This window comes from Copadichromis virginalis, linkage group LG9 (assembly GCF_057382275.1).
Source record: "Copadichromis virginalis isolate Kocher_CV1m ecotype Utaka linkage group LG9, C_Virginalis_male_GT1.1, whole genome shotgun sequence".
Taxonomy (NCBI): Eukaryota; Metazoa; Chordata; class Actinopteri; order Cichliformes; family Cichlidae; genus Copadichromis; species Copadichromis virginalis.
In genome coordinates, this window is record NC_140626.1 from 31,790,341 (window position 1) to 31,815,272 (window position 24,932).

A 24,932-nucleotide genomic window follows, 5' to 3' on the forward strand; every position below is an offset into this window, starting at 1 on the left:
GCTTACCTTTAGATGAGCCCACAAACCGAGAGAAACTCCGCGATGAAGCTGCAACTCTTTCCAAACACAGGAAACAGATCAGGGAGCAGAGACCCACGTGGTTCACGCTGATCTCGGCTACGATCCAGGAGACAAGGGTGGGCAGATCGATGCAGATATCGATCCAAACGGTGGTAGTGGTTTATGATCGATGCTTTAGTTCGTCCCTCTCCTCTAAATTTAGAACTTTACTCCCTTTGGATGAAAAAGCAGCTCTGTCTGTGAAAACACCGCTTCTTATGCGGCAGACTCACTTTGCTCCGCCCCCTTCTTTTTGCCCTGCTGGGATTTGTTACTGTGCGGTCACGTGACTCAGATGCGCTCGGAAGACGCATTTGGGCTGCAGAGAGAGAGAGAGAGAGAGAGAGGAGCACCATGTGGAGATATTTTACGGTTGTAAATGAAAATGCAGGAGAACAGATGGAAGGCATGTCAGCACCTAAAGCCACAGGAGACCACAACAAGATGTAGAGTTCAGCTTAGTTTTTTCACATCTCAGTTAAATGCTTTGACTGAATTCTCACTGCACAGTCTGTAGTGGAGATATCAAAGATAGGCACGGCTGTGGCACTGATTCAGTCTTTGAGCACTACGGTCACCCCGGTGTGTCGGCCAGAACACCACTTAAAGCCAAATTGCCCAGAGCACGAAAGAAGGAGAGAGCTTAAGGTTCCGTTTGAGGCACTTTATTGTCACCGCTTAATTTCTGGGGCTGTAACACAGCGGGTGTACATAAGTGTGTGTCTGGGTGTGTGTGTGGTTTCCTACAAAGGAAATAAACAAGGGAAATAACAATAAATAAAGAGAATGGAAAAGTCAAATACTCAAATATAAACATAATACAACATAGTTAACATAATCAAATATAAAGATCAGAAAAATATAATACACTTCAAACTGCTCACACTATGCAACTAAATAGCATTAGTGCGAGGTTAAGCAACCGTCAGTACATGTGAACTACTTCCGGTAGTTATACAAAATAAAAGCGTCCCCCATTATATTCCGCTATAATGCTCTTATTGTGAAGGGCAAGCGGGACGCCATACTTCCGGTTATACTACGTTTGCTATTTTATTAATCCACGTACCTAATTGTTCGCTACAAACTCCGCTACTTCAAAGTAAACAATCACAAGCATCACATACAACATATAGAGAAGGTCTGATAACACAGGAATGACATTATGGACATACGAGCGACCGTACATGCGTCAACAAGCTAAACCGGGGCCAAGCTAACAACATAAGTTAGCATATGAAATGAGGGTGAACTCACGCGTTGCATGCGTGGCCTACCGCTCCAACTATGGACTACATTAGCTCCTAAATGGTAACATACTACAGTACTGACACAACAAAGGCAAAATACGACACAGGTCACTACTTACTTGTCATTTACGCACACCTAACATGCCCCAGGAATCAGTGCACCCCCTCCGGACCAACACTGCTCAGCCGCCATTAAACTGCCCACCTTACTAACCGGATGATGTCACTAGAAGGTGGGCTGGCCCAAACTGACAGAAGATGGAACATTACATGAACTTATATAAACTTATAAACACCAGTAAAACTATTATATGAACTTTGGGCAGGGATAGCTCAGTAGGTAGAGTGGTTGCCCCATGATCGGAAGGTCGGGGGTTCGATTCCCCTTAACAGCTACCCTGAGGTACCCCTGAGCAAGGTACCGTCCCTACACACTGCTCCCCGGGCGCCCAATGGCTGCCCACTGCTTCACTGAGTGAATGGGTTAAATGCAGAGAGCAATTTCCCCACGGGGCTCAATAATGTACACACTTTCTTCTTCTTCTTGGGGCCTTTTATACACAGTCTGTCAAGTAAAATATTCACAGTCTTGGAGTAATATTCGACTCTTCTTTGGGCCTTGACTCTCATGTAAAATATTTTTCTCGTTCCTGTTTCTATCATTTAAGAAACATCTCTAAACTGCGACATGTGGTTTCCTCAGCTGAACTGGAAAAACTCATTCATGCATTTGTGTCATCACACTTAGATTACTGTAATTCCCTGTTTACTAGCTTGGATAAATCATCTCTCTGTCGCCTCCAGGCAATACAAAACGAAGCAGCCAGACAACTAACTCGCTCTACCAAGCGTGTTCACATCACTCCCATCTTATATTCTTTACATTGGCTCCCAATACAGTTTAGAATTTGCTTTAAAATTCTTGTTTTAACATACAGAGCACTAAATGGCCAGGCCCCAGATTATTTATCCAAGCTTCTTATAAAATACACTGCTGCTTGTCATCTCCGCTCACAGACTCAGAGTCTGTTAGTTGTTCCCCGTACACGACTGAAGACAAAAGGGGACAGCCTTTCAGTCAGTTGCACCAAGCCTGTAGAACAGTTTACCACATCAATTACGTTTGCTTGACTCTGTGGATTCTTTTAAAAAACAGTTAAAATCTTTTCTGTTCAAACAAGCCTTTTGTTGATCTACATATTTTATTTTATTTTTTTACATTATTTACATTTGATCTTTTACATTGTATATAATATCTATTGTTTTTATTATTTATCTTAATATTTGTGTACAGAGGGGAAAAAAAGTTACCGGGTGTTGAAAGATTTTATTATGTTTATGTATAGAAGTAGATTTCATTTAAGGTTCTCTAGATGTGTTTGCTCTTTTTACTAGAGAAGTTACACTGTGCAAGCTCAGCACGAAGTCTCTATCGTTGTATGTTATCTCTTCCACTCATGTGTCTGTGACAAAGTCTCTACCTTTGTATGTTATCTCTTCCTGCATGTGATGAAGTCTCTACCTTTGTATGTTATCTCTTCCACTCATGTGTCTGTGACGCAAACATGCTTGAGTATAAATAAAGGGTGGCAACTGCTGCGGAGTGTGAGTCTCCGTTTGAACTCTCACCCGTGTGCACGTTAAACCTGCAAACCTGTCTCAGTGTCATTTATTCTGACCTGAGTTGCATTACAGGAAAACTCCTGACACCGGGCCACCGAGGAAATGCCCGATGGCCAGTCCAGCATTGGTTGTGCCAACACTTAACCCTTCGCGTGCAAACTGTGGCACGCGTGCCTAGGGTTGCTGACCCCTGATGTAGATGCTAAAAATGACAGCCTCAACATGATCAAACTATCTCTAATAATCAGCTATGTACCACAGGCCTTCAAGGTGGCTGTAGTTAAATCTTTACTCAAAAAGCCATCTGTAGATCCAGCAGTCTTAGCTAATTATAGGCCAATCTCCAACCTTCCTTTCATATCAAAAATCCTTGAAAGAGTAGTTGTCAAACAGCTAACAGATCATCTGCAGAAGAATGGCTTATTTGAAGAGTTTCAGTCAGGTTTCAACAGCTTTAGTGAAGGCTATAAATCAGGGGTGCCCAATCCTGGTCCTCGAGAGCTACCGTCCTGCAGCTTTTAGATGCATCCTTGTTCCCACACACCTGAATCAAATGAATGGCTTGTTATCAGGCCTTTGCCAAACATGATGGCATGCTGAAGAGATCAAACCATTTGATTCAGCTGTGTTGGAGTAGGGATGCATCTAAAAGCTGCAGGATAGTAGCTCTCGAGGACCGGGATTGGGCACCCCTGCTATAAATGATCTTCTTATGGCCTCTGACAGTGAACTCATCTCTGTGCTTGTCCTGCTAGACCTTAGTGCAGCGTTCGATACTGTCGACCATAATATCCTATTAGAGTGATTAGAACATGCTGTAGGTATTACAGGTACTGTGCTGCAGTGGTTTCTATCATATCTATCTAATAGACTCCAATTCGTACATGTAAATGGAGAGTCCTCTTCACACACTGAGGTTAATTATGGAGTTCCACAGGGTTCAGTGCTAGGACCAATTCTGTTTACATTATACATGCTTCCCTTAGGCAGCATCATTAGAAGACATAGCATACATTTTCACTGCTATGCTGATGACACCCAGCTCTATCTGTCCATGAAGCCAGATAACACACACCAATTAGTTAAACTGCAGGAATGTCTTAAAGACATAAAGACCTGGATGGCCGCTAACTTTCTGCTTCTTAATTCAGATAAAACTGAGGTTATTGTACTCGGCCCTGAAAATCTTAGAAATATGGTATCTAACCAGATTCTTACTCTGGATGGCATTACCTTGGCCTCCAGTAACGCTGTGAGGAACCTTGGAGTCGTTTTTTACCAGGACATGTCCTTCAACGCACTTATTAAACAAATATGTAAGACTGCTTTCTTCCATTTGCGCAACATCTCTAAAATTAGAAATATCCTATCTCAGAGTGACGCTGAAAAACTAGTTCATGCATTTATTACTTCCAGACTGGACGACTGTAATTCATTATTATCAGGATGTCCAAAAAACTCACTGAAAAGCCTTCAGCTAATCCAAAATGCTGCAGCAAGAGTCCTGACAGGGAGAGCAGATTTCTCCTGTTTTGGCTTCCCTTCATTGGCTTCCTGTTAAATCCAGAATTGAATTCAAAATCCTGCTCCTCACATACAAGGTCTTAAATAATCAGGCCCCATCATATAGTAATGATCTTGTAGTACCATATCACCCTATTAGAGCACTTCGCTCTCGCTCTGCAGGCCTACTTGTTGTTCCTAGAGTATTTAAAAGTAGAATGGGAGGCAGAGCCTTCAGTTTTCAGGCCCCTCTTCTATGGAACCAGCTTCCAGTTTGGATTCGGGGGACAGACACTATCTCTACTTTTAAGATTAGGCTTAAAACTTTCCTTTTTGATAAAGCATATGGTTAGGGCTGAACCAGGTGACCCTGAATCCTCCCTTAGTTGTGCTGCAATAGACGTAGGCTGCCGGGGGATTCCCATGATGCATTGAGTTTTTCCTTTCCAGTCACCTTTCTCACTCACTATGTGTTAACAGACCTCTCTGCATTGAATCATATCTGCTATTAACCTCTGTCTCTCTTCCACAGCATGTCTTTCATCCTGTTTTCCGTCTCTCACCCCAACCGGTCGCAGCTGATGGCCCCGCCCCTCCCTGAGCCTGGTTCTGCCGGAGGTTTCTTCCTGTTAAAAGGGAGTTTTTCCTTCCCACTGTTGCCAAAGTGCTGCTCATAGGGGGTCATATGATTGTTGAAGCACCTTGAGGCGACTTTTGTTGTGATTTGGCGCTATATAAATAAAATTGAATTGAATTGAATTGAATTGAACTATATGCCTTTTTGAGCATTGCTATCTGTCAGGGAATTCCTTTCTTCTTTTTTTTTGCCTGTCCCATTTGGTTCTTTAGCCGTCAGAATTGTTGTCTGAAGACCAACAAGGATACCCAATGGATTTACTTTGCCAAATGGGTCATCATGGCATTGCCGTATTGGTCCATTTGATCGACTTTTGTTTTTATTATTTATTTTATTTTATTTTACACACGGGACAGACATGAGTGAGGGATAGGAAAGGGAGAAAGAAAGAGGAAGGCAAAGAAAAACAGAAGGGGAGAGGGACAGTGAGAAAGGGAAAAAAGATCTCCTGGATCACCTGTTGAGAGAAAAAGAATAGAAAACAAGCAATAAAAAGCCAAAGCAACATACTAAACACAACACATTATTCTAGCATCACATTAATCTAGCTAAGTGTAAACAGCAGTAAACACTAAATATTGAATGTTGTTGTGCAGCACGCAGGACAGACAGCGCACAATGTGCTTTGACGTAGCAGCCAAGAAAGGTGTAATTTAAGTCTACGAACTGTGAACACCCATGTGCACACCTGTGTGGATCAGCGCGCTTGTATTCAAATGGTTTCCCCATGTAATGGTCTGCAAGAGGCTGTAGAGAGCCATAACCCTGTCCCCCAGGGCATGAAGCAGGCATGGAGGAGATCCAGGCCCCAGACATCCAGAGGCCCCAGAGTGCGAGAGCCCAAGGAGAATGCATTGAGTATTTCTTCCTCAGTCACCTTTCTCTCTCACTGAGGTTGTATCCCAATTCAGGGTCTGCAGCCTTAAAGGCCGCATTTTAAGGCCGATTACATCACAGTGAAGGCTGTCCCAATTCAAAGGCTGCTTGAAATGCCGCCCTCAAATGCGTCCTTCACTTCCCTGAAATTTAAGGCTGTGGCGGTGTAGACTTCGTGGCCCAATATATCCCACAATTCATAGCACGGCAGTCGGTGTGGATAATTTTGCGGCAGACGGCAGAAGCGGAGTGGCCAAGGAGTAAACTGATAAAAGTAAGTACTGAATAATATATCACTTATTTATGTGCAAATGTTGAATAATGAAGAACATTAAAACATTACTGTTGGCCACATGTCGGCAAAGTTATGTGTCATTAGTCATGTTTGTACTTTCAGCATTTACTTGGTTTTAAAGCCTTTACTTTAAAATATACGCCGCTCAATAGTGGACTTTAATCTTACAGAGATTGTGATGATTTTGTGGATAATTAAAGTCAGTCATATATCCACAAACACAACAGGCTGAAAGTCAGTGATGCTGCTCGGTTTGCAGTCCTGAACATCACGGCACAAGCAGGATTCACTGCACTGTTAATGTTAGCTATGTTATATTGCTGCCTCTGTTCGGTGGTGTCGAGCCAAACAGACTTTAACGTGTGTTTGAACGAGCTGACGGTTCACTCGTTAAGCTGAAAAAAAGATGCTTTAATCACAGCAGTCACACATGTGTCCACTGTACCATCTGGGAACTCTTCTTGTTTAGCACTCGTAATAACACAAACACTAAATCCTGTTTGTAGCAGTGTGTACACCTGAGACTCTCACCTGTCTGTCTGTCCTGCTCTCTCTCTCTGTTTCTTTCTCTCTGATTGTGGAATAAAAGTATGAACATGTGTTTATAAGTTACACTTGTGTTTGAATCCTGCAGCTTATCACACATTTGATCTCCATGTGTGACGACTGCAAGTGTCCAGAGTGAGGACAGACTGAGGGACCCACTGCTGCACATCATCTGTGAGGCTTTGCACCCCTGATGATCCACCAGGACAAACTCAGCAGTGTGTGAGGAAGAGGAGGAGGAAGAGCCAGCAGCAGCTGACAGATGGAGAGAATAGACAGACTGTTCCCTGTTTGTGAAGGACTGCTAGGAAAGTTTAACATGTCCTGTCCTGAATCAGTCTAATTAGGTAATGTTCAAATAATGTGATCATTCCAGTGTTTTCAGTGTGGGAGAAAGTACTCAGGGCCTTCAAGTTACACACTATGAAAGGCAGCAACAAGTGTAATATTCAGAAACCTAAAGTCTGTATCAGCAGCAGAATGGAGCTAAAAATAAATGTTTGTTTCAGTTCTATGAAGCTTTGAGTATTTTGGATCAGTAACACTGCTGTGTTTGTTGCATCATATTGCTGTACTTGTTTATGCTTTATATATTCTGAGGTAAGTTGATCTATAGTGTTACATCATATTCTATAAGGATGTTATGTGTTTGTAGACTTTCTGCCCAGTTTGACCCATTTAGCAGAAGTCAGCCTGTTTAAGGCTCTGATCTCTCCCTCCCTCCCTCCCTCCCTCCAACATTAGCTAATTGTTATTTACTAACTAATCTTAAAATGACAGTTCAGCACAGAAATGAAGCCCAACAGTCATGTTTTACAGTCCCGTGGTCTCAGCCTCAGATACTCAACTAATCAGAGTGATGTCATGACAAAAACGAATGACCAACAAAACACTTTTTTTTCCGCCTTCATTTCTGTCAAACAAAGCTGTATGTAACGTTTCTCGTGGTTAGTATCATGGTTGCTAGGCAACCTGAACAGCGCGACGAAGGCTAGAACGTCCCATTTCACAAGCCTCTCACTTCCGCACTTCTCGTACTTATAGTACGCACCGTACGTAGTACATGTAGTGCGCGTACTTCAAGCGAGCGGTCTCTTGATTGGGACACAGCCGAAGTTTTCCAGAGGCCTGGTAATGAGCTAATCATGTGATACAGGTGTGTTGACCCAGGGTGCGATCTAAAACCTGCAGGGACACTGGACCCCTGCAGTAGATGCTATGCAGATGACACTGAGCTTTGTCTATCCATAAAACCAGGTAACACACACCAATTAATTAAATTGCTGAAATGTTTTAAAGATATAAAGACCTGGGTGATGTCTAACTTTCTGCTGCTGATTGTACGTGGCCCTAGAATTCCTAGAAATATAATATCTAACCAGATACTTGCTCTGGATGGAATTACCGTGGCCTCCAGTAGCACTGTCAGAATCTTGGAGTAATATTTGACCAGGACATTATACAAATATGTAGAGCTGCTTTATTTCATATGCGCAATATCTCTAAACATCTCAAAATATTCTGTCTCAGAGTGATGCTGTTAATTAATTTATTACTTCTAGACTGGATTACTATTACTACTACTACTACTAGTGTGCATAACACAGGATAAATGGACTCAAATATGGAAACAACAATGGAAATGCACTACCTCACAAAGATGGAGGGAATTTGGATGGAAAATTTTGATTAGGTTCTTTATCACCTCTTACCAAAAGACTCATTATGATGGGAATCCCCCGTATGCTGGAGAAAATATGGACACAGACGAGTACACCTCTGACATTTGCAGGCAGAATTTTAAACCTTGGGTGAAATGGGGTCAATGCAGTTCTTAAGCATGCATGCAAATGTTCATTAGTCAGCTGTGAGCGAGTTTTTCCTATTTATGTTTAAATGCCAGATTTTCACTTCAGGAAGCACACAGCCCCACCCCACTGACGACTTGCTGTTGGCCAACACCCACAACGACTTTTACTGTCAATAGAGACTTCCCCAACAATAGGGCTTCGGAGCATGATGTCACGGGGGTGGGCGTGGAAAGGATTTTGGCCCGATTCACCATTTTGGGGGTGTAAGCTAGGAGCGATAGCATAGCCATGGTTCGTACTTGCTGTGTGCTCGGCTGCAATGTTCGATCTTACGACCGGCACGGGAATAAGGTTGGATTGTCTTTTTATGCTTTCCCAACCTGGAAGCAACGTGAAGGAGCTCATGTATCGGATGTTACCAAACGAAGGCGTCTAGCCTGGATAGCAGCCGTGAGACGAGCTGATATCAAGTTCTGTTACGTCTCCAGATATCAGCTGGTGTGCTCACGACATTTTCATTCCGGTAAGTTCTAAATATGTTCTTATCACAAAATAAAGTACTATTTGGAGGTAAACGACAACCGCACCCCCAGCCACAGTCTCTTATTTTAAAAGTTGATCTTAGTCAATTAACACAAACATTTTTGAGTATTCATACGGCCTTAATGTATAAACCATTTAAAAGTTCCCTTGTGTATTTGCACTCTTTTTATTGGACAGGCTTTGACAATGGAGCAGCAGAGTGTGAAGGTGAAGCCTCAGCAGAAGTTACCACAGAAGAGCAGCCAGAGATGGACACCACCGAAGAGCAACACCATAACAACCTTGTTATTTTGGCTGAGGGACAAATTTGTGCTGGACAAGTAGAAGCAGAGGTAACGGGTGCAGATGCAGAAAACATTGATATCAGAGAGAAACAGACAGAAGATCAACAACTGACAAATGATTGTGTGCACTGTGTACAGAGCAGAGCAGAAATAAACCGGCTGCTGGAGGAGAACAGAAAGCTTAAATCAAAGTTGGATTTAAGCTTTAAGATCCCAGCATTTACAAGGGGCTTCTGTCAACTAGATGCCAAGGACATAGAAAATACATGAGCCATTGCACACCTAAGAATCCATGTTGAACGAGTAATTGGCAGTTTGCGCAACAAATTCAAAATGCTACATACTACCATGCCCATCCGTTCTCTTCTTCCATGTGAGGGTGAAGACGTTACCTTCCTTGATAAAATTGTGAGGGTGTGTTGTGTTTTGGTTAACATGTGCCCCAGTGTGGTAGTGAAACCAGGCACACATGAGACTTGTACTTGTTAATTAATAATTGTTTAAAAAAGGAAAACCTTTTTAGTTTTTTGTATGTGTGACTGTATGAACACATTGACATTGCGTTATGTAACCATTTCTGTACCTGTATACTATAAGCGAAAGTTTATCATCACTTTGGACTCTTTGTTTCACTAAAATTACGTTATAATAAAAGCAAGATAACAAATAACTGCTTTGCACTCTTTATTTCACACTTTGACAATTGGTACATGGTAAGTGCTGCACGTTTGAAATCAAGTTATACATATTTCAATGCACTTCTGACAAAAAACTAGACACCAGAAGAAAAAACGTTGTGACCACTCGGGGCTGCATTTCGCTTAGAGAAATGTTTTCCTACAAGTTCAGGAAGGCACACCTTCTGAAACAACTCCTGAGCTTTCTTTAAATGTGATTCCTGTTCTTCAGTTACTTTAGCTGTGTTTATGTACTTTACGCAGTGCAGTTGTAGCTCGGTAAGGCCAAGAGACTGTGCACCTGTGCTGTGCAAACACGCCAGAGACAGTGGTAATGTGGATGACTGTACAGTGTGTGATGTGTAGTATTTCTCCAATCCAGACAAACACACTGCTTTATTGTGTTTTTGAAGTGTGTCTAACACTGGTGACAACTCCTCAAACGTAGCAGAGGGAATCTTTCTTTTTGAAGGACGGCTTCTTCTGCCTTTCACCACAGACGGTCCGTTTATATTTTCATCAAGAGTCTTTTTTTGTGCTGCTGAAGATGTAAAGTCAATGTTATGGCCAACCTCTGGCTGTATCTTGGTTGTGTTCCCCGGCAAAACCCAGTAGGCTGGTTCATCTGTGACTGTCTTTGTGCCACGTATCCTCACTGTTGCCTCCACTTTAAACAGAAGTGCAGCGACATGGGTGCAGGTCTCAGCAACTCCGGCCATACAGGTGCAGTGTGCAGTTTCGACCTTCCCTGTGGTGCTTACAATTACCCATGGTCGTAATGCAGGTTCATTCAATCTTTGGGAGTGCAGTACCTGTAACATGCAAGGACAAGGTTGATGTAAAGACAATAAATGAAATGAGACAGGGAGGACACTGATTGGCGTTAATAATTTGCCCGATTATCAATGTGTTAATTTGCATCTACTATACAATTATGGGCACATAATATGATAACGATATTTTAACAGTTCAATGATAAAGATTTAACATTAATTATGGTGGGGGGTGGAAAATGGCTATGTCACTCGATGCACTCCAGCTGACTTACCTTGGTATGAATGACGACGTACTCAGATTTTGGCGGCTTGAAAATAGCCAAATCTTGCACCCAGCCATTTGTAAATTGGATGTGCGCCTCCAGTGACTTGTAATTACGAAACTGGTTCGCAGTGTAAGCACTTACTCCACAAACAAGATAGGTGAAGATATCGGGGTAGGACAGTGGCGGTAAGTCGTCTGGGTCTTTACTCCACTGCCGTATGTCGTATGGGTCCAGATTTGCGATGCACTCTATTTTTTTTTCAAATACTGCTGCTTCGCCTCTGGACGCAATCGATCTCTATACCGTCCGTTTTCTTTCGAGCTGCTTTTAAGCATGTTTCTTGTCGTAGTCGCCGTTCCAATACAGTGTTTGTGTTTGGATCGTAGACCCCGAAAATGGAGCTGCGCTCCCACAATGCATTGCGGCGTGACGTCAACTCCGAAGCCCTATAGAGACACTTTAGTCACTCATCCCCCCAACTTCCCCGCTCCCCCCACAACAGAGCCATCGATGCTATCAAAGACTTCACCCACAGGAGCCCCCTCCTCACTTCACACCTATGAGGATTTCAAACCACCTTCTCCCACTACAGCCCTTCATATTCATGAAGCAGATGTGAGGACGCAGTTTAACCCCTCTAGACCTACTAAAGAACCAAGTCAATTCAATTTTTATCTATATAGCGCCAAATCACAACAAAAGTTGCCTCAAGGCGCTTTATATTGTACAGTTGTCACCCAGGTCTTTATATCAAGCTCTGCTGTGTTCAAGCTATTAATTACTGCGCGCAAGAGAACCACAACACACATCAAACATTAAGTTTCAGTTATGCCAGCTTTAACTTTGGGATGCCTCAGCTTCTCCTTTATCCCCCCCACACACAACTCTCTGCATCAGGAAGGTCCTGGCACTGGTCATCCTGGGAGTTTCGTCCTTCTACGCCCTAACAGTTAGCAGATAACATAGTGAAGCAGCGCCAAGCAGTTTTCACAAGGTCATGCTGACACATAATTTGACTATGACTTTAAACATTGGTAACTTCAGGTGTTGCTCTGATATACAGGAAATGACATCACGGCTCAAACTCTTTGTCAGTAAACCATTTCTTTATTTAACATGTAAAATTTTGGTTTAACTGTTGCAGGATCTCATATCACAAACAAGCTGAAAAAAAACTGCAGAAAACATGGATCGATGCATTCATTAAAAACATAACAGGAAACAGATTTTTGATTCAACTGCTGGAACAAAGCTAACCACTCAACATGAACACTACAGTAGAACAGTTTAGAAAGCTTAAAATGTAACGAGGCACATTTTCATTCATATTGTTTGAAGTCCGTTGAAGTGGTGAAGCCTCTCCCACATTCTTTACAGTAGTTCAGTTTGTCTCCAGTGTGTCTACGTTGATGTATTTTTAGGGTCTTTTGATGACTGAAAGTTTTTCCGCAAAGGTCGCAAAAAAGTCTTTCCCACAGCGATGACAGGGTTGAGAACTGGATCCATCTGTGTCGCTCTGCTTCTAAACAAAGACACAAACACAGTGTAAGTCAGTCCTTCAACATTTTCACCCTGAACGTTGCCTGAAATAAAGAGCATCTCTGCCAAAGTCCAATTACATTTTACTGTTTACATTATCACACTCGGCTCAATTTAAATTGCTATAAAAACGATAAGAGTAAAACCATTAAATTAATACTAGTTTAATGCTACAATAACAATAATACAATTCTCAAACACTATCACTAAAAACCTGTGATTAGAGTCTGAATAATCACTCAGAGGTGTTTTTCCATGCAGTAAAATTGCTAACATGCTAATACAAGTTGTTTCAAACAGTTGGGTTGACAAGATAAAAATATAGATACATACCTCACAGTAACTGCACTTGTAGAGTCTTTCTTGTGTGGATCTTTTGGTGTGCTTTCAGGTCATATGGAGATTTAAAAGTCTTGTCACACAAGTCACATTTATAAGGTCTCTCCTCAGAGTGGGTAAACATGTGGCGTTGTAACTTTGTGCCTGTTAAACATAGTTTACCACACTGATCACAGCTGTACACATCATGTCTGGTGTGAATGCGTAGGTGTGTATTTCGGTGCTGTTTCCGGCTGAAGGTTTTTCCACAAACGTCACAGCTGTATGCTTTAATCCCAGAGTGGGTAACTAGATGACTCTGTAAGCTGCTACTCTGAGTAAAAGCTCTGCCACACTGATCACAGCTGTACGCTTTAACTCCACTGTGGATGAGTTGGTGTGTTTTTAAGCTTCCAGACTGAGTAAACGACTTTCCACAGTCTCCACAGCTGAACGGTCTCTCTCCAGTGTGGATGAGTTGGTGTGTTTTTAAGTGTCCAGAGTGGATAAAAGACTTTCCACAGTCTCCACAGCTGAACGGTCTCTCTCCAGTGTGGATGAGTTGGTGGTTTTTAAAGGTTCCAGACTCGGTAAAAGACTTTCCACAGTCTCCACAGCTGAACGGTCTCTCTCCAGTGTGGATGAGTTGGTGTCTTTTTAAGTTTCCAGACTCGGTAAAAGACTTTCCACAGTCTCCACAGCTGAACGGTCTCTCTCCAGTGTGGATGAGTTGGTGGTTTTTTAAGCTTCCAGACTGGGTAAAAGACTTCCCGCACTCATCACAGCTGAACGGTCTCTCTCCAGTGTGGATGAGTTGGTGTTTTTTAAAGGTTCCAGACTCGGTAAAAGACTTTCCACAGTCTCCACAGCTGAACGGTCTCTCTCCAGTGTGGATGAGTTGGTGGTTTTTTAAGCTTCCAGACTGGGTAAAAGACTTTCCGCACTCATCACAGCTGAACGGTCTCTCTCCAGTGTGGATGAGTTGGTGTTTTTTAAAGGTTCCAGACTCGGTAAAAGACTTTCCACAGTCTCCACAGCTGAACGGTCTCTCTCCAGTGTGGATGAGTTGGTGTCTTTTTAAGTTTCCAGACTCGGTAAAAGACTTTCCACAGTCTCCACAGCTGAACGGTCTCTCTCCAGTGTGGATGAGTTGGTGGTTTTTTAAGCTTCCAGACTGGGTAAAAGACTTCCCGCACTCATCACAGCTGAACGGTCTCTCTCCAGTGTGGATGAGTTGGTGTTTTTTAAAGGTTCCAGACTCGGTAAAAGACTTTCCACAGTCTCCACAGCTGAACGGTCTCTCTCCAGTGTGGATGAGTTGGTGTTTTTTAAAGGTTCCAGACCTGGTAAAAGACTTTCCACAGTCTCCACAGCTGAACGGTCTCTCTCCAGTGTGGATGAGTTGGTGTCTTTTTAAGTTTCCAGACTCGGTAAAAGACTTTCCACAGTCTCCACAGCTGAACGGTCTCTCTCCAGTGTGGATGAGTTGGTGGTTTTTTAAGCTTCCAGACTGGGTAAAAGACTTCCCGCACTCATCACAGCTGAACGGTCTCTCTCCAGTGTGGATGAGTTGGTGTTTTTTAAAGGTTCCAGACTCGGTAAAAGACTTTCCACAGTCTCCACAGCTGAACGGTCTCTCTCCAGTGTGGATGAGTTGGTGGTTTTTTAAGGTTCCAGACTGGGTAAAAGACTTTCCGCACTCATCACAGCTGAACGGTCTCTCTCCAGTGTGGATGAGTTGGTGTTTTTTAAAGGTTCCAGACCCGGTAAAAGACTTTCCACAGTCTCCACAGCTGAACGGTCTCTCTCCAGTGTGGATGAGTTGGTGTCTTTTTAAGCTTCGAGACCCAGTAAACGACTTTCCACAGTCTCCACAGCTGAACGGTCTCTCTCCAGTGTGGATGACCTGATGCATTTTTAGGGAAGCTTTAACGGTAAAATCCTTCCCACACTCGTCACAACTGTATTTTCTCTCTCCCTTTCTTCTGTGAGGTTTGTCGGCCTCCTGAGAGCGCTTACTTCTTGGTCCACGTTGGTCCTGCAGTGACAGAGAAACAAACAGAGGCAGTGAGTGAAATGCAGTCGTGGAACAAACTGAACTCCCTCCATTAACCCTTTATGGGTGGTCCAAGTGTGCTATAGAGATTATCTATAGCACATTTGGACACACACACGCACACACGGACACACACACACACACACACACACCTGTGTTGAGCTCATTGTTTCCTCTGTAGTGACTCAGCTGAGTCCAGATGGCTGAAAATGTTCCTCTGCTGCTCCGTCAGACTCTTCTCCTCCTGCTGATCAGCTGGGACACAAAACAGATCTTTGTTAGGCTCCACACTGCACTGAAGAGTCAAAGTGTCTCATATGTTCATCTGACAACACAAAGTACAAATTTCACTCTGATTGCTTGTAGAAATCTTGTGAGACGTGTTGTGCTGCAAAGTGAGGAAACTCTCTCACTCACTTATACTTCAGGAAGAACTTTGTGACAGTGGCTCTAATATTCTAAGCAGCCCTTTACTATGACAGGGCCAGAAAGTCCTATTTGAAGGTTTGGGAGAAGGACCATGTTAAAGGTGGATTGGGGTTTATACACTTTGTTATGATACAGGTAAGGCTGTAAGAGCCTGAGAAGGTGTCCTGAATGAAGCTCTAAAACCAGTTTTCAGCTAACGACTCTGCTTCAGTCTGGAAAACAGCAACTACAAGTTTAAAGACTCCATCAACAATTCACACCCAGCAACAGCCTGAACAGCTCCTCCTGTGGTTTCCACAAACAGGGACAGACCTGTTACTCCCCCACCCCACACTTTCAACTCCTTCAGGCCCCCAGCTCCACCTACATAATGACTGAAACTAGCACCACTGAAGGAACAATGGGCTGGGAGGTCAGTTCCTTGACCATTAATATGCAAATTCTCATGACCATGTGATTGCAGCCATTCCCCAAACTCTTCGTGAAAGGTACTCATGACCATTGATCAATGAGCTTCTATCAGTGAAAAGACTTTTCTACTCCAACTTTCTGCCAGCAAATGCTCAACTTCTCCCAGCGTGCTGAGCCAATGATTAGTTGGTGTTTTTCTTTTGCTAATTAAAAAAAAAGAAAACCACTTCCTGTCATGTGTTCATCCAGAGCAGCTGGACAATAAAGTTTATTGTGATCCTGATACTGCAGCAGATCGCTCTCCAAGTTCCAAGTTCAACTTTATTGTTTATCAGTCAGTCCCTTTTTGCTGAGGAGACGGATGGCTTGTGGAAAAAAGCTGTTGCACAGTCTGGATGTGTGTGCCCGAATGCTTCGGTACCTTTTTCCAGATGGCAGGAGTGTAAAGAGTGTGTGAGAGGGGTGTGTCCGATCAGCCACAATGCTGGTGGCTTTGCGAATGCAGCGTGTGGTGTAGATGTCCTCAATAGAGGGTAGAGAGACCCCGATGATCTTCTCTGCTGTTCCCACTATCCGCTGTAGGGTCTTGCGGTCTGATATGGCACAGCTCCCAAACCAGACAGTGATGCAGCCGCTCAGGATGCTCTCAATAGTTCCTCTATAGAAGGTGGTCAGGATCGGTGGTGGAAGCCGGGCCTTTCTCAGTCTTCTCAGAAAGAAGAGACGCTGTTGGGCTTTCTTGTGCAGGGAGCTGGTGTTGAGGGACCAGCTGAGGTCCTTCTCCAGGTGTACACCCAGGAATTTGGTGCTGTCAACGATCTCCACAGAGGAGCCGTTGATGCTCAGCAGTGAGTGGTCGCCTCGTGTCCTCCTAAAGTCAACAACCATCTCTTTTGTCTTGTCAACATTCAGAGACAGGTTGTTGTCCTTACACCAGTCCGTTAGTCTCTGCACTTCCTCTCTGTACGCTGACTCGTCGTTCTTGCTAATGAGACCCACCACGGTCGTGTCATCAGCGAACTTAATGATGTGATTTGAACTGTGTGTTGCTACACAGTCATGAGTCAGCAGTGTGAACAGCAGAGGACTGAGTACACAGCCTTGTGGGGCCCCAGTGCTCAGTGTGGTGGTGCTGGAGGTGCAGTTCCCGATCCGTACTGACTGAGGCCTTCCGGTCAGAAAGTCCAGGATCCAGTTGCAGAGGGAGGTGTTCAGGCCTAACAGGCTCAGCTTTCCGATCAGTTGTTGGGGGATGATCGTGTTAAATGCTGAGCTGAAATCTATGTACAGCATTCGGACGTGTGAGTCCTTCTTGTCCAAGTGTGTCAGGGCAAGATGGAGTGCAGTGGAGATGGCGTCGTCCGTTGAGCGGTTATGGCGGTATGCAAATTGCATTGGGTCCAGTGAGGGGGGCAGCAGGGTCTTGATGTGTCTCATGACGAGCCGTTCGAAGCACTTCATGATGGTGGGTGTAAGTGCGATAGGGCGGTAGTCATTGAGACAGGACACAGAAGACTTCTTGGGCACGGGGACGATGGTGGTGGCCTTGAAGCACGTGGGGACAACGGCACTGCTCAGAGAGATGTTGAAGATGTCGGTGAGAACATTTGCCAGCTGATCAGCACATTCTGAGCACTCTGCCTGGGATGTTGTCTGGTCCAGCAGCTTTACGTGGATTGACTCTGCGTAGAGTTTTCCTCACCTCAGCTGTAGTGAGACACAGGACCTGGTCGTTCGGAGGAGGGGTGGTCTTCCTCGCCGCCACGTCGTTCTGCCTGTCGAACCGAGCATAGAAGTTGTTAAGCACATCTGGGAGGGAGCCGTCACTGTCACAGGCAGGTGGTGTCGTCCTGTAGTTAGCGATGGCTTGTAAGCCCTGCCACATGCGTCGTGTGTCGCCGCTGTCCTTAAAGTGGTTGTGGATTCTCTGGGCGTGTGCGCGCTTCGCCTCTCTGATGGCCCGAGAAAGTTCAGCCCTCGCTCTTCTAAGCGCCACCATATCTCCCTCTTTGAAGGCAGAGTCTCGGGTCCTTAGAAGTGCACGCACTTCCGCAGTAATCCACGGTTTCTGGTTGGGTCGTGAGATGATGATCTTGGAGACAGTGACGTCATCGGTGCACTTGTTGATATAGCTGGACACTGATGATGTGTACTCCTCCAAGTCAGTGAAGTCGCCGTAAGTTGCAGCCTCTCTAAACATGTTCCAGTCAGTGCTCTCAAAACAGTCCTGAAGAGCAGAGATGGCTCCTGCTGGCCAGGTTTTCACCTGCTTCAGAACCGGTTTTGATCGCCTGACGAGTGGTCTGTATGCTGGAATTAGCATAACAGAGATGTGGTCTGAGTAGCCGAGGTGGGGGCGGGGCTCTGCCCGATATGCGCCGGGGATGTTTGTGTAAACAAGATCCAGCGTGTTTTCTCCCCTCGTTGCAAAGTCCACATACTGATGGAATCTAGGAAGCACTGACTTGAGATTTGCATGGTTGAAGTCCCCAGCAACAATAAACAGTCCATCCGGGTGTGTATTTTGCAGTTCACTGATCTTTGTATACAATTCCCATAGCGCTTCCTTAGCATTAGCGCTAGGTGGAATGTACACTCCGATAATGAAAACAGTGGTGAATTCCCGTGGTAAGTAAAAAGGTCTGCATCTAACAGTCACAAACTCCACCAGCGATGAGCAATAACTAGAGACTAGCACAGAGTTCTTGCACCATTTCTCGTTGATGTAAACACACAAGCCGCCACCGCGAGTCTTACCGCACAGAGCTGCATTTCTGTCGGCGCGAAACGAGGCCAGCCCGTTTAGCTGAATAGCGGCGTCCGGTACTCTTTCGCTGAGCCATGTTTCCGTGAAAACAAAGACACAGCAGTCTCTAATCTCACGCTGTGTGGCCTGCTGGAGTCGGATGTAATCCAGTTTGTTATCCAGGGAGCAGACGTTGGATAAGATGATGGACGGTAGAGCCGGCCGGCAAGGGTTTGTTTTTAGCCTAGCACAGACTCCCGCCCGCTTGCCGCGCTTCCGCTTCCTCGCGCAACGCTTCCGATGTCTCCACCTCCGTCCGCCGGCATCAGGCAACGCCGAGGCTTCGAGGCCTGGTTCGCGGAGCAAGCCGAGTTCACGCAGCGTTTCCCGCAGCCCCTCCTGGATGTCGTCAACTAGGTTATTTAGGTTGAAAAGTGTCTGGCTGTTGTATGCACGAACACCGACACCAGTTGCGACGTTATCCATACATAGTGCAAAATAAGCACGCTACACACAAAAACGTAAACAATAAACAATGCAGCACCAGTTTTGGCTCCGGAGTGGCCGCTGCGTGCTACTGCCGCGCCGCCATTTCCTGTTATCACTTCAAATAGAAATCAGGCTGTAGAGGTTTGGTGCAGGCAGAAAAACAGCTGCAGGGACAATGAAAATACTTTTCTGCTCCAACTTCTCCCAGCATGCTGAGCTAATGGTTAGCTGGTGTTTTTCTCCAAACACTCTCTCACTCTTCTCTCAACGTGTTCACAATAAACTGTGAACAGACACCGAGGAGAGCAGCAGAAGACCTCATTCAGGAGCTAAACTCAACATGAACTGAACTCACAGTAAAGTTAGCTCGGTGCTTACCTTTAGATGAGCCCACAAACCGAGAGAAACTCCGCGATGAAGCTGCAACTCTTTCCAAACACAGGAAACAGATCAGGGAGCAGAGACCCACGTGGTTCACGCTGATCTCGGCTACGATCCAGGAGACAAGGGTGGGCAGATCGATGCAGATATCGATCCAAACGGTGGTAGTGGTTTATGATCGATGCTTTAGTTCGTCCCTCTCCTCTAAATTTAGAACTTTACTCCCTTTGGATGAAAAAGCAGCTCTGTCTGTGAAAACACCGCTTCTTATGCGGCAGACTCACTTTGCTCCGCCCCCTTCTTCTTGCCCTGCTGGGATTTGTTACTGTGCGGTCACGTGACTCAGATGCGCTCGGAAGACGCATTTGGGCTGCAGAGAGAGAGAGAGAGAGAGAGAGAGAGGAGCACCATGTGGAGATATTTTACGGTTGTAAATGAAAATGCAGGAGAACAGATGGAAGGCATGTCAGCACCTAAAGCCACAGGAGACCACAACAAGATGTAGAGTTCAGCTTAGTTTTTTCACATCTCAGTTAAATGCTTTGACTGAATTCTCACTGCACAGTCTGTAGTGGAGATATCAAAGATAGGCACGGCTGTGGCACTGATTCAGTCTTTGAGCACTACGGTCACCCCGGTGTGTCGGCCAGAACACCACTTAAGGCCAAATTGCCCAGAGCACGAAAGAAGGAGAGAGCTTAAGGTTCCGTTTGAGGCACTTTATTGTCACCGCTTAATTTCTGGGGCTGTAACACAGCGGGTGTACATAAGTGTGTGTCTGGGTGTGTGTGTGTGTGGTTTCCTACAAAGGAAATAAACAAGGGAAATAACAATAAATAAAGAGAATGGAAAAGTCAAATACTCAAATATAAACATAATACAACATAGTTAACATAATCAAATATAAAGATCAGAAAAATATAATACACTTCAAACTGCTCACACTATGCAACTAAATAGCATTAGTGCGAGGTTAAGCAACCGTCAGTACATGTGAACTACTTCCGGTAGTTATACAAAATAAAAGCGTCCCCCATTATATTCCGCTATAATGCTCTTATTGTGAAGGGCAAGCGGGACGCCATACTTCCGGTTATACTACGTTTGCTATTTTATTAATCCACGTACCTAATTGTTCGCTACAAACTCCGCTACTTCAAAGTAAACAATCACAAGCATCACATACAACATATAGAGAAGGTCTGATAACACAGGAATGACATTATGGACATACGAGCGACCGTACATGCGTCAACAAGCTAAACCGGGGCCAAGCTAACAACATAAGTTAGCATATGAAATGAGGGTGAACTCACGCGTTGCATGCGTGGCCTACCGCTCCAACTATGGACTACATTAGCTCCTAAATGGTAACATACTACAGTACTGACACAACAAAGGCAAAATACGACACAGGTCACTACTTACTTGTCATTTACGCACACCTAACATGCCCCAGGAATCAGTGCACCCCCTCCGGACCAACACTGCTCAGCCGCCATTAAACTGCCCACCTTACTAACCGGATGATGTCACTAGAAGGTGGGCTGGCCCAAACTGACAGAAGATGGAACATTACATGAACTTATATAAACTTATAAACACCAGTAAAACTATTATATGAACTTTGGGCAGGGATAGCTCAGTAGGTAGAGTGGTTGCCCCATGATCAGAAGGTCGGGGGTTCGATTCCCCTTAACAGCTACCCTGAGGTACCCCTGAGCAAGGTACCGTCCCTACACACTGCTCCCCGGGCGCCCAATGGCTGCCCACTGCTTCACTGAGTGAATGGGTTAAATGCAGAGAGCAATTTCCCCACGGGGCTCAATAAAGTACAATAATGTACACACTTTCTTCTTCTTCTTGGGGCCTTTTATACACAGTCTGTCAAGTAAAATATTCACAGTCTTGGAGTAATATTCGACTCTTCTTTGGGCCTTGACTCTCATGTAAAATATTTTTGTCGTTCCTGTTTCTATCATTTAAGAAACATCTCTAAACTGCGACATGTGGTTTCCTCAGCTGAACTGGAAAAACTCATTCATGCATTTGTGTCATCACACTTAGATTACTGTAATTCCCTGTTTACTAGCTTGGATAAATCATCTCTCTGTCGCCTCCAGGCAATACAAAACGAAGCAGCCAGACAACTAACTCGCTCTACCAAGCGTGTTCACATCACTCCCATCTTATATTCTTTACATTGGCTCCCAATACAGTTTAGAATTTGCTTTAAAATTCTTGTTTTAACATACAGAGCACTAAATGGCCAGGCCCCAGATTATTTATCCAAGCTTCTTATAAAATACACTGCTGCTTGTCATCTCCGCTCACAGACTCAGAGTCTGTTAGTTGTTCCCCGTACACGACTGAAGACAAAAGGGGACAGCCTTTCAGTCAGTTGCACCAAGCCTGTAGAACAGTTTACCACATCAATTACGTTTGCTTGACTCTGTGGATTCTTTTAAAAAACAGTTAAAATCTTTTCTGTTCAAACAAGCCTTTTGTTGATCTACATATTTTATTTAATTTTTTTTACATTATTTACATTTGATCTTTTACATTGTATATAATGTCTATTGTTTTTATTGTTTATTTTAATATTTGTGTACAGAGGGGAAAAAAAGTTACCGGGCCACCGAGGAAATGCCCGATGGCCATTCCAGCATTGGTTGTGCCAACACTTAACCCTTCACGTGCAAACTGTGGCACGCGTGCCTAGGGTTGCTGACCCCTGATGTAGATGCTAAAAATGACAGCCTCAACATGATCAAACTATCTCTAATAATCCTCTATGTACCACAGGCCTTCAAGGTGGCTGTAGTTAAACCTTTACTCAAAAAGCCATCTGTAGATCCAGCAGTCTTAGCTAATTATAGGCCAATCTCCAACCTTCCTTTCATATCAAAAATCTTTGAAAGAGTAGTTGTCAAACAGCTAACAGATCATCTGCAGAGGAATGGCTTATTTTAAGAGTTTCAGTCAGGTTTCAACAGCTTTAGTGAAGGCTACAAATGATCTTCTTATGGCCTCTGACAGTGGACTCATCTCTGTGCTTGTCCTGCTAGACCTCAGTGCAGCATTCGATACTATTGACCATAATATCCTATTAGAGCGATTAGAACATGCTGTAGGTATTACAGGTACTGCACTGCAGTGGTTTGTATCATATCTATCTAATAGACTCTAGTTTGTGCATGTAGATGGAGAGTCCTCTTCACACACTGAGGTCAATTATGGAGTTCCACAGGGTTCAGTGCTAGGACCAATTCTGTTTACATTATACATGCTTCCCTTAGGCAGTATCATTAGAAGACATAGCATACATTTTCACTGCTATGCAGATGACACCCAGCTCTATCTGTCCATGAAGCCAGATAACACACACCAATTAGTTAAACTGCAGGAATGTCTTAAAGACATAAAGACCTGGATGGCCGCTAACTTTCTGCTTCTTAATTCAGATAAAACTGAGCTTATTGTACTCCGCCCTGAAAATCTTAGAAATATGGTATCTAACCAGATTCTTACTCTGGATGGCATTACCTTGGCCTCCAGTAACGCTGTGAGGAACCTTGGAGTCGTTTTTGACCAGGATATGTCCTTCAACACACTTATTAAACAAATATGTAAGACTGCTTTCTTCCATTTGCGCAACATCTCTAAAGTTAGAAATATCCTGTCTCAGAGTGACGCTGAAAAACTAGTTCATGCATTTATTACTTCCAGGCTGGACGACTGTAATTCATTATTATCAGGATGTCCAAAAAACTCGCTGAAAAGCCTTCAGCTGATCCAAAATGCTGCAGCAAGAGTCCTGACAGGGACTAGAAAGAGAGAGCATATTTCTCCTGTTTTGGCTTCCCTTCATTAGCTTCCTGTTAAATCCAGAATTGAATTCAAAATCCTGCTCCTCACATACAAGGTCTCAAATAATCAGGCCCCATCTTATCTTAATGACCTTGTAGTACCATATCACCCTATTAGAGCACTTCGCTCTCGTTCTGCAGGCCTACTTGTTGTTCCTAGAGTATTTAAAAGTAGAATGGGAGGCAGAGCCTTCAGTTTTCAGGCCCCTCTTCTGTGGAACCAGCTTCCAGTTTGGATTCGGGAGACAGACACTATCTCTACTTTTAAGATTAGGCTTAAAACTTTCCTTTTTGCTAAAGCATATGGTTAGGGCTGGACCAGGTGACCCTGAATCCTCCCTTAGTTATGCTGCAATAGACGTAGGCTGCCGGGGGTTTCCCATGATGCATTGAGTATTTCTTCCTCAGTCATCTTTCTCACTCACTATGTATTAACAGACCTCTTTGCATTGAATCATATCTGTTATTAACCTCTGTCTCTCTTCCACAGCATGTCTTTATCCTGTCTTCCTTCTCTCACCCCAACCGGTCACAGCAGATGGCCCCGCCCCTCCCTGAGCCTGGTTCTGCCGGAAGTTTCTTCCTGTAGTCGTCAGAATTGTTGTCTGAAGACCTACAAGGATACCCAATGGATTTATTTTGCCAAATGGGTCATCATGGCATTGCCGTATTGGTCCATTTGATCGACTTTTGTTTTTATTATTTATTTTATTTTATTTTCAGTTGTTACAGACGGGACAGACATGAGTGAGGGATAGGAAAGGGAGAAAGAAAGAGGAAGGAAAAGAAAAATAGAAGGGGAGAGGGACAGTGAGAAAGGGGAAAAAAATCTCCTGGATCACCTGCTGAGAGAAAAATAATAGAAAACAAGCAAAAAAAACCAAAGCAACATACTAAACACAACACATTATTCTAGCATCGCATTAATCTAGCTAAGTGTAAACAGCAGTAAACACTAAATATTGAATGTTGTTGTGCAGCACGCAGGACAGACAGCGCACAATGTGCTTTGACGTAGCAGCCAAGAAAGGTGTGATTTAAGTCTATGAACAGTGAACACCCATGTGCACACCTGTGTGGATCAGCGCGCTTATATTCAAATGGTTTCCCCATGTAATGGTCTGCAAGAGGATGTAGAGAGCCATAGCCCTGTCCCCCAGGGCATGAAGTAGGCATGGAGGAGATCCAGGCCCCAGACATCCAGAGGCCCCAGAGTGCGAGAGCCCAAGGAGGACCACTGGAGGGCATCCGTGCCACCCTCATGGGAAGGGCTGAGGATCCCCAGACGAGGGGTCACCCAGTAGCCATCGAGCAGAAGCTAGAGGGGGCTGCACCGGCGTGCCCGCCGGCTCTGCCGGCAGCCAGCTGTGCCAGAGTGAACCGAGCCGCAGGCCCAGAGGCCGGAGGCCCGAGGGCCCCCCCCGCACCCCGGAGGAAGCCTGACCGAGCAACAGGCGCCAGGCCCCGGGGTCATATGATTGTTGAAGCACCTTGAGGCGACTTTTGTTGTGATTTGGCGCTATATAAATAAAATTGAATTTAATTGA

The 24,932-nt window shown here is 44.4% G+C and overlaps 1 protein-coding gene and 1 long non-coding RNA gene across 2 annotated transcripts in view; both read right to left on the bottom strand.

Moving 5' to 3' along the window:
• Positions 1–21,114, bottom strand: part of LOC146702236 (uncharacterized) — a 28,035-nt gene extending 6,921 nt beyond the window's left edge. Inside the window, exons 1-7 of the mRNA XM_085468917.1 lie at positions 20,945–21,114; positions 19,514–19,886; positions 15,213–15,315; positions 14,432–15,042; positions 13,025–14,347; positions 8,503–8,536; positions 7–78 (exon numbers count right to left, since the gene is read on the bottom strand). Of these exons, the coding sequence (XP_085325043.1) occupies positions 7–78; positions 8,503–8,536; positions 13,025–14,347; positions 14,432–15,042; positions 15,213–15,227 (2,055 nt within the window). The 5' untranslated portion in view covers positions 15,228–15,315; positions 19,514–19,886; positions 20,945–21,114. The remainder of the gene's footprint in view (positions 1–6; positions 79–8,502; positions 8,537–13,024; positions 14,348–14,431; positions 15,043–15,212; positions 15,316–19,513; positions 19,887–20,944) is intronic.
• Positions 10,583–11,604, bottom strand: LOC146702238 (uncharacterized). Its single transcript, XR_014922331.1, has 2 exons — positions 11,154–11,604; positions 10,583–10,917 (listed from the first exon to the last, which is right to left on the bottom strand). It is a non-coding gene; the product is annotated as an uncharacterized LOC146702238 (long non-coding RNA).
• Positions 21,115–24,932: the final 3,818 nt, after the last annotated feature.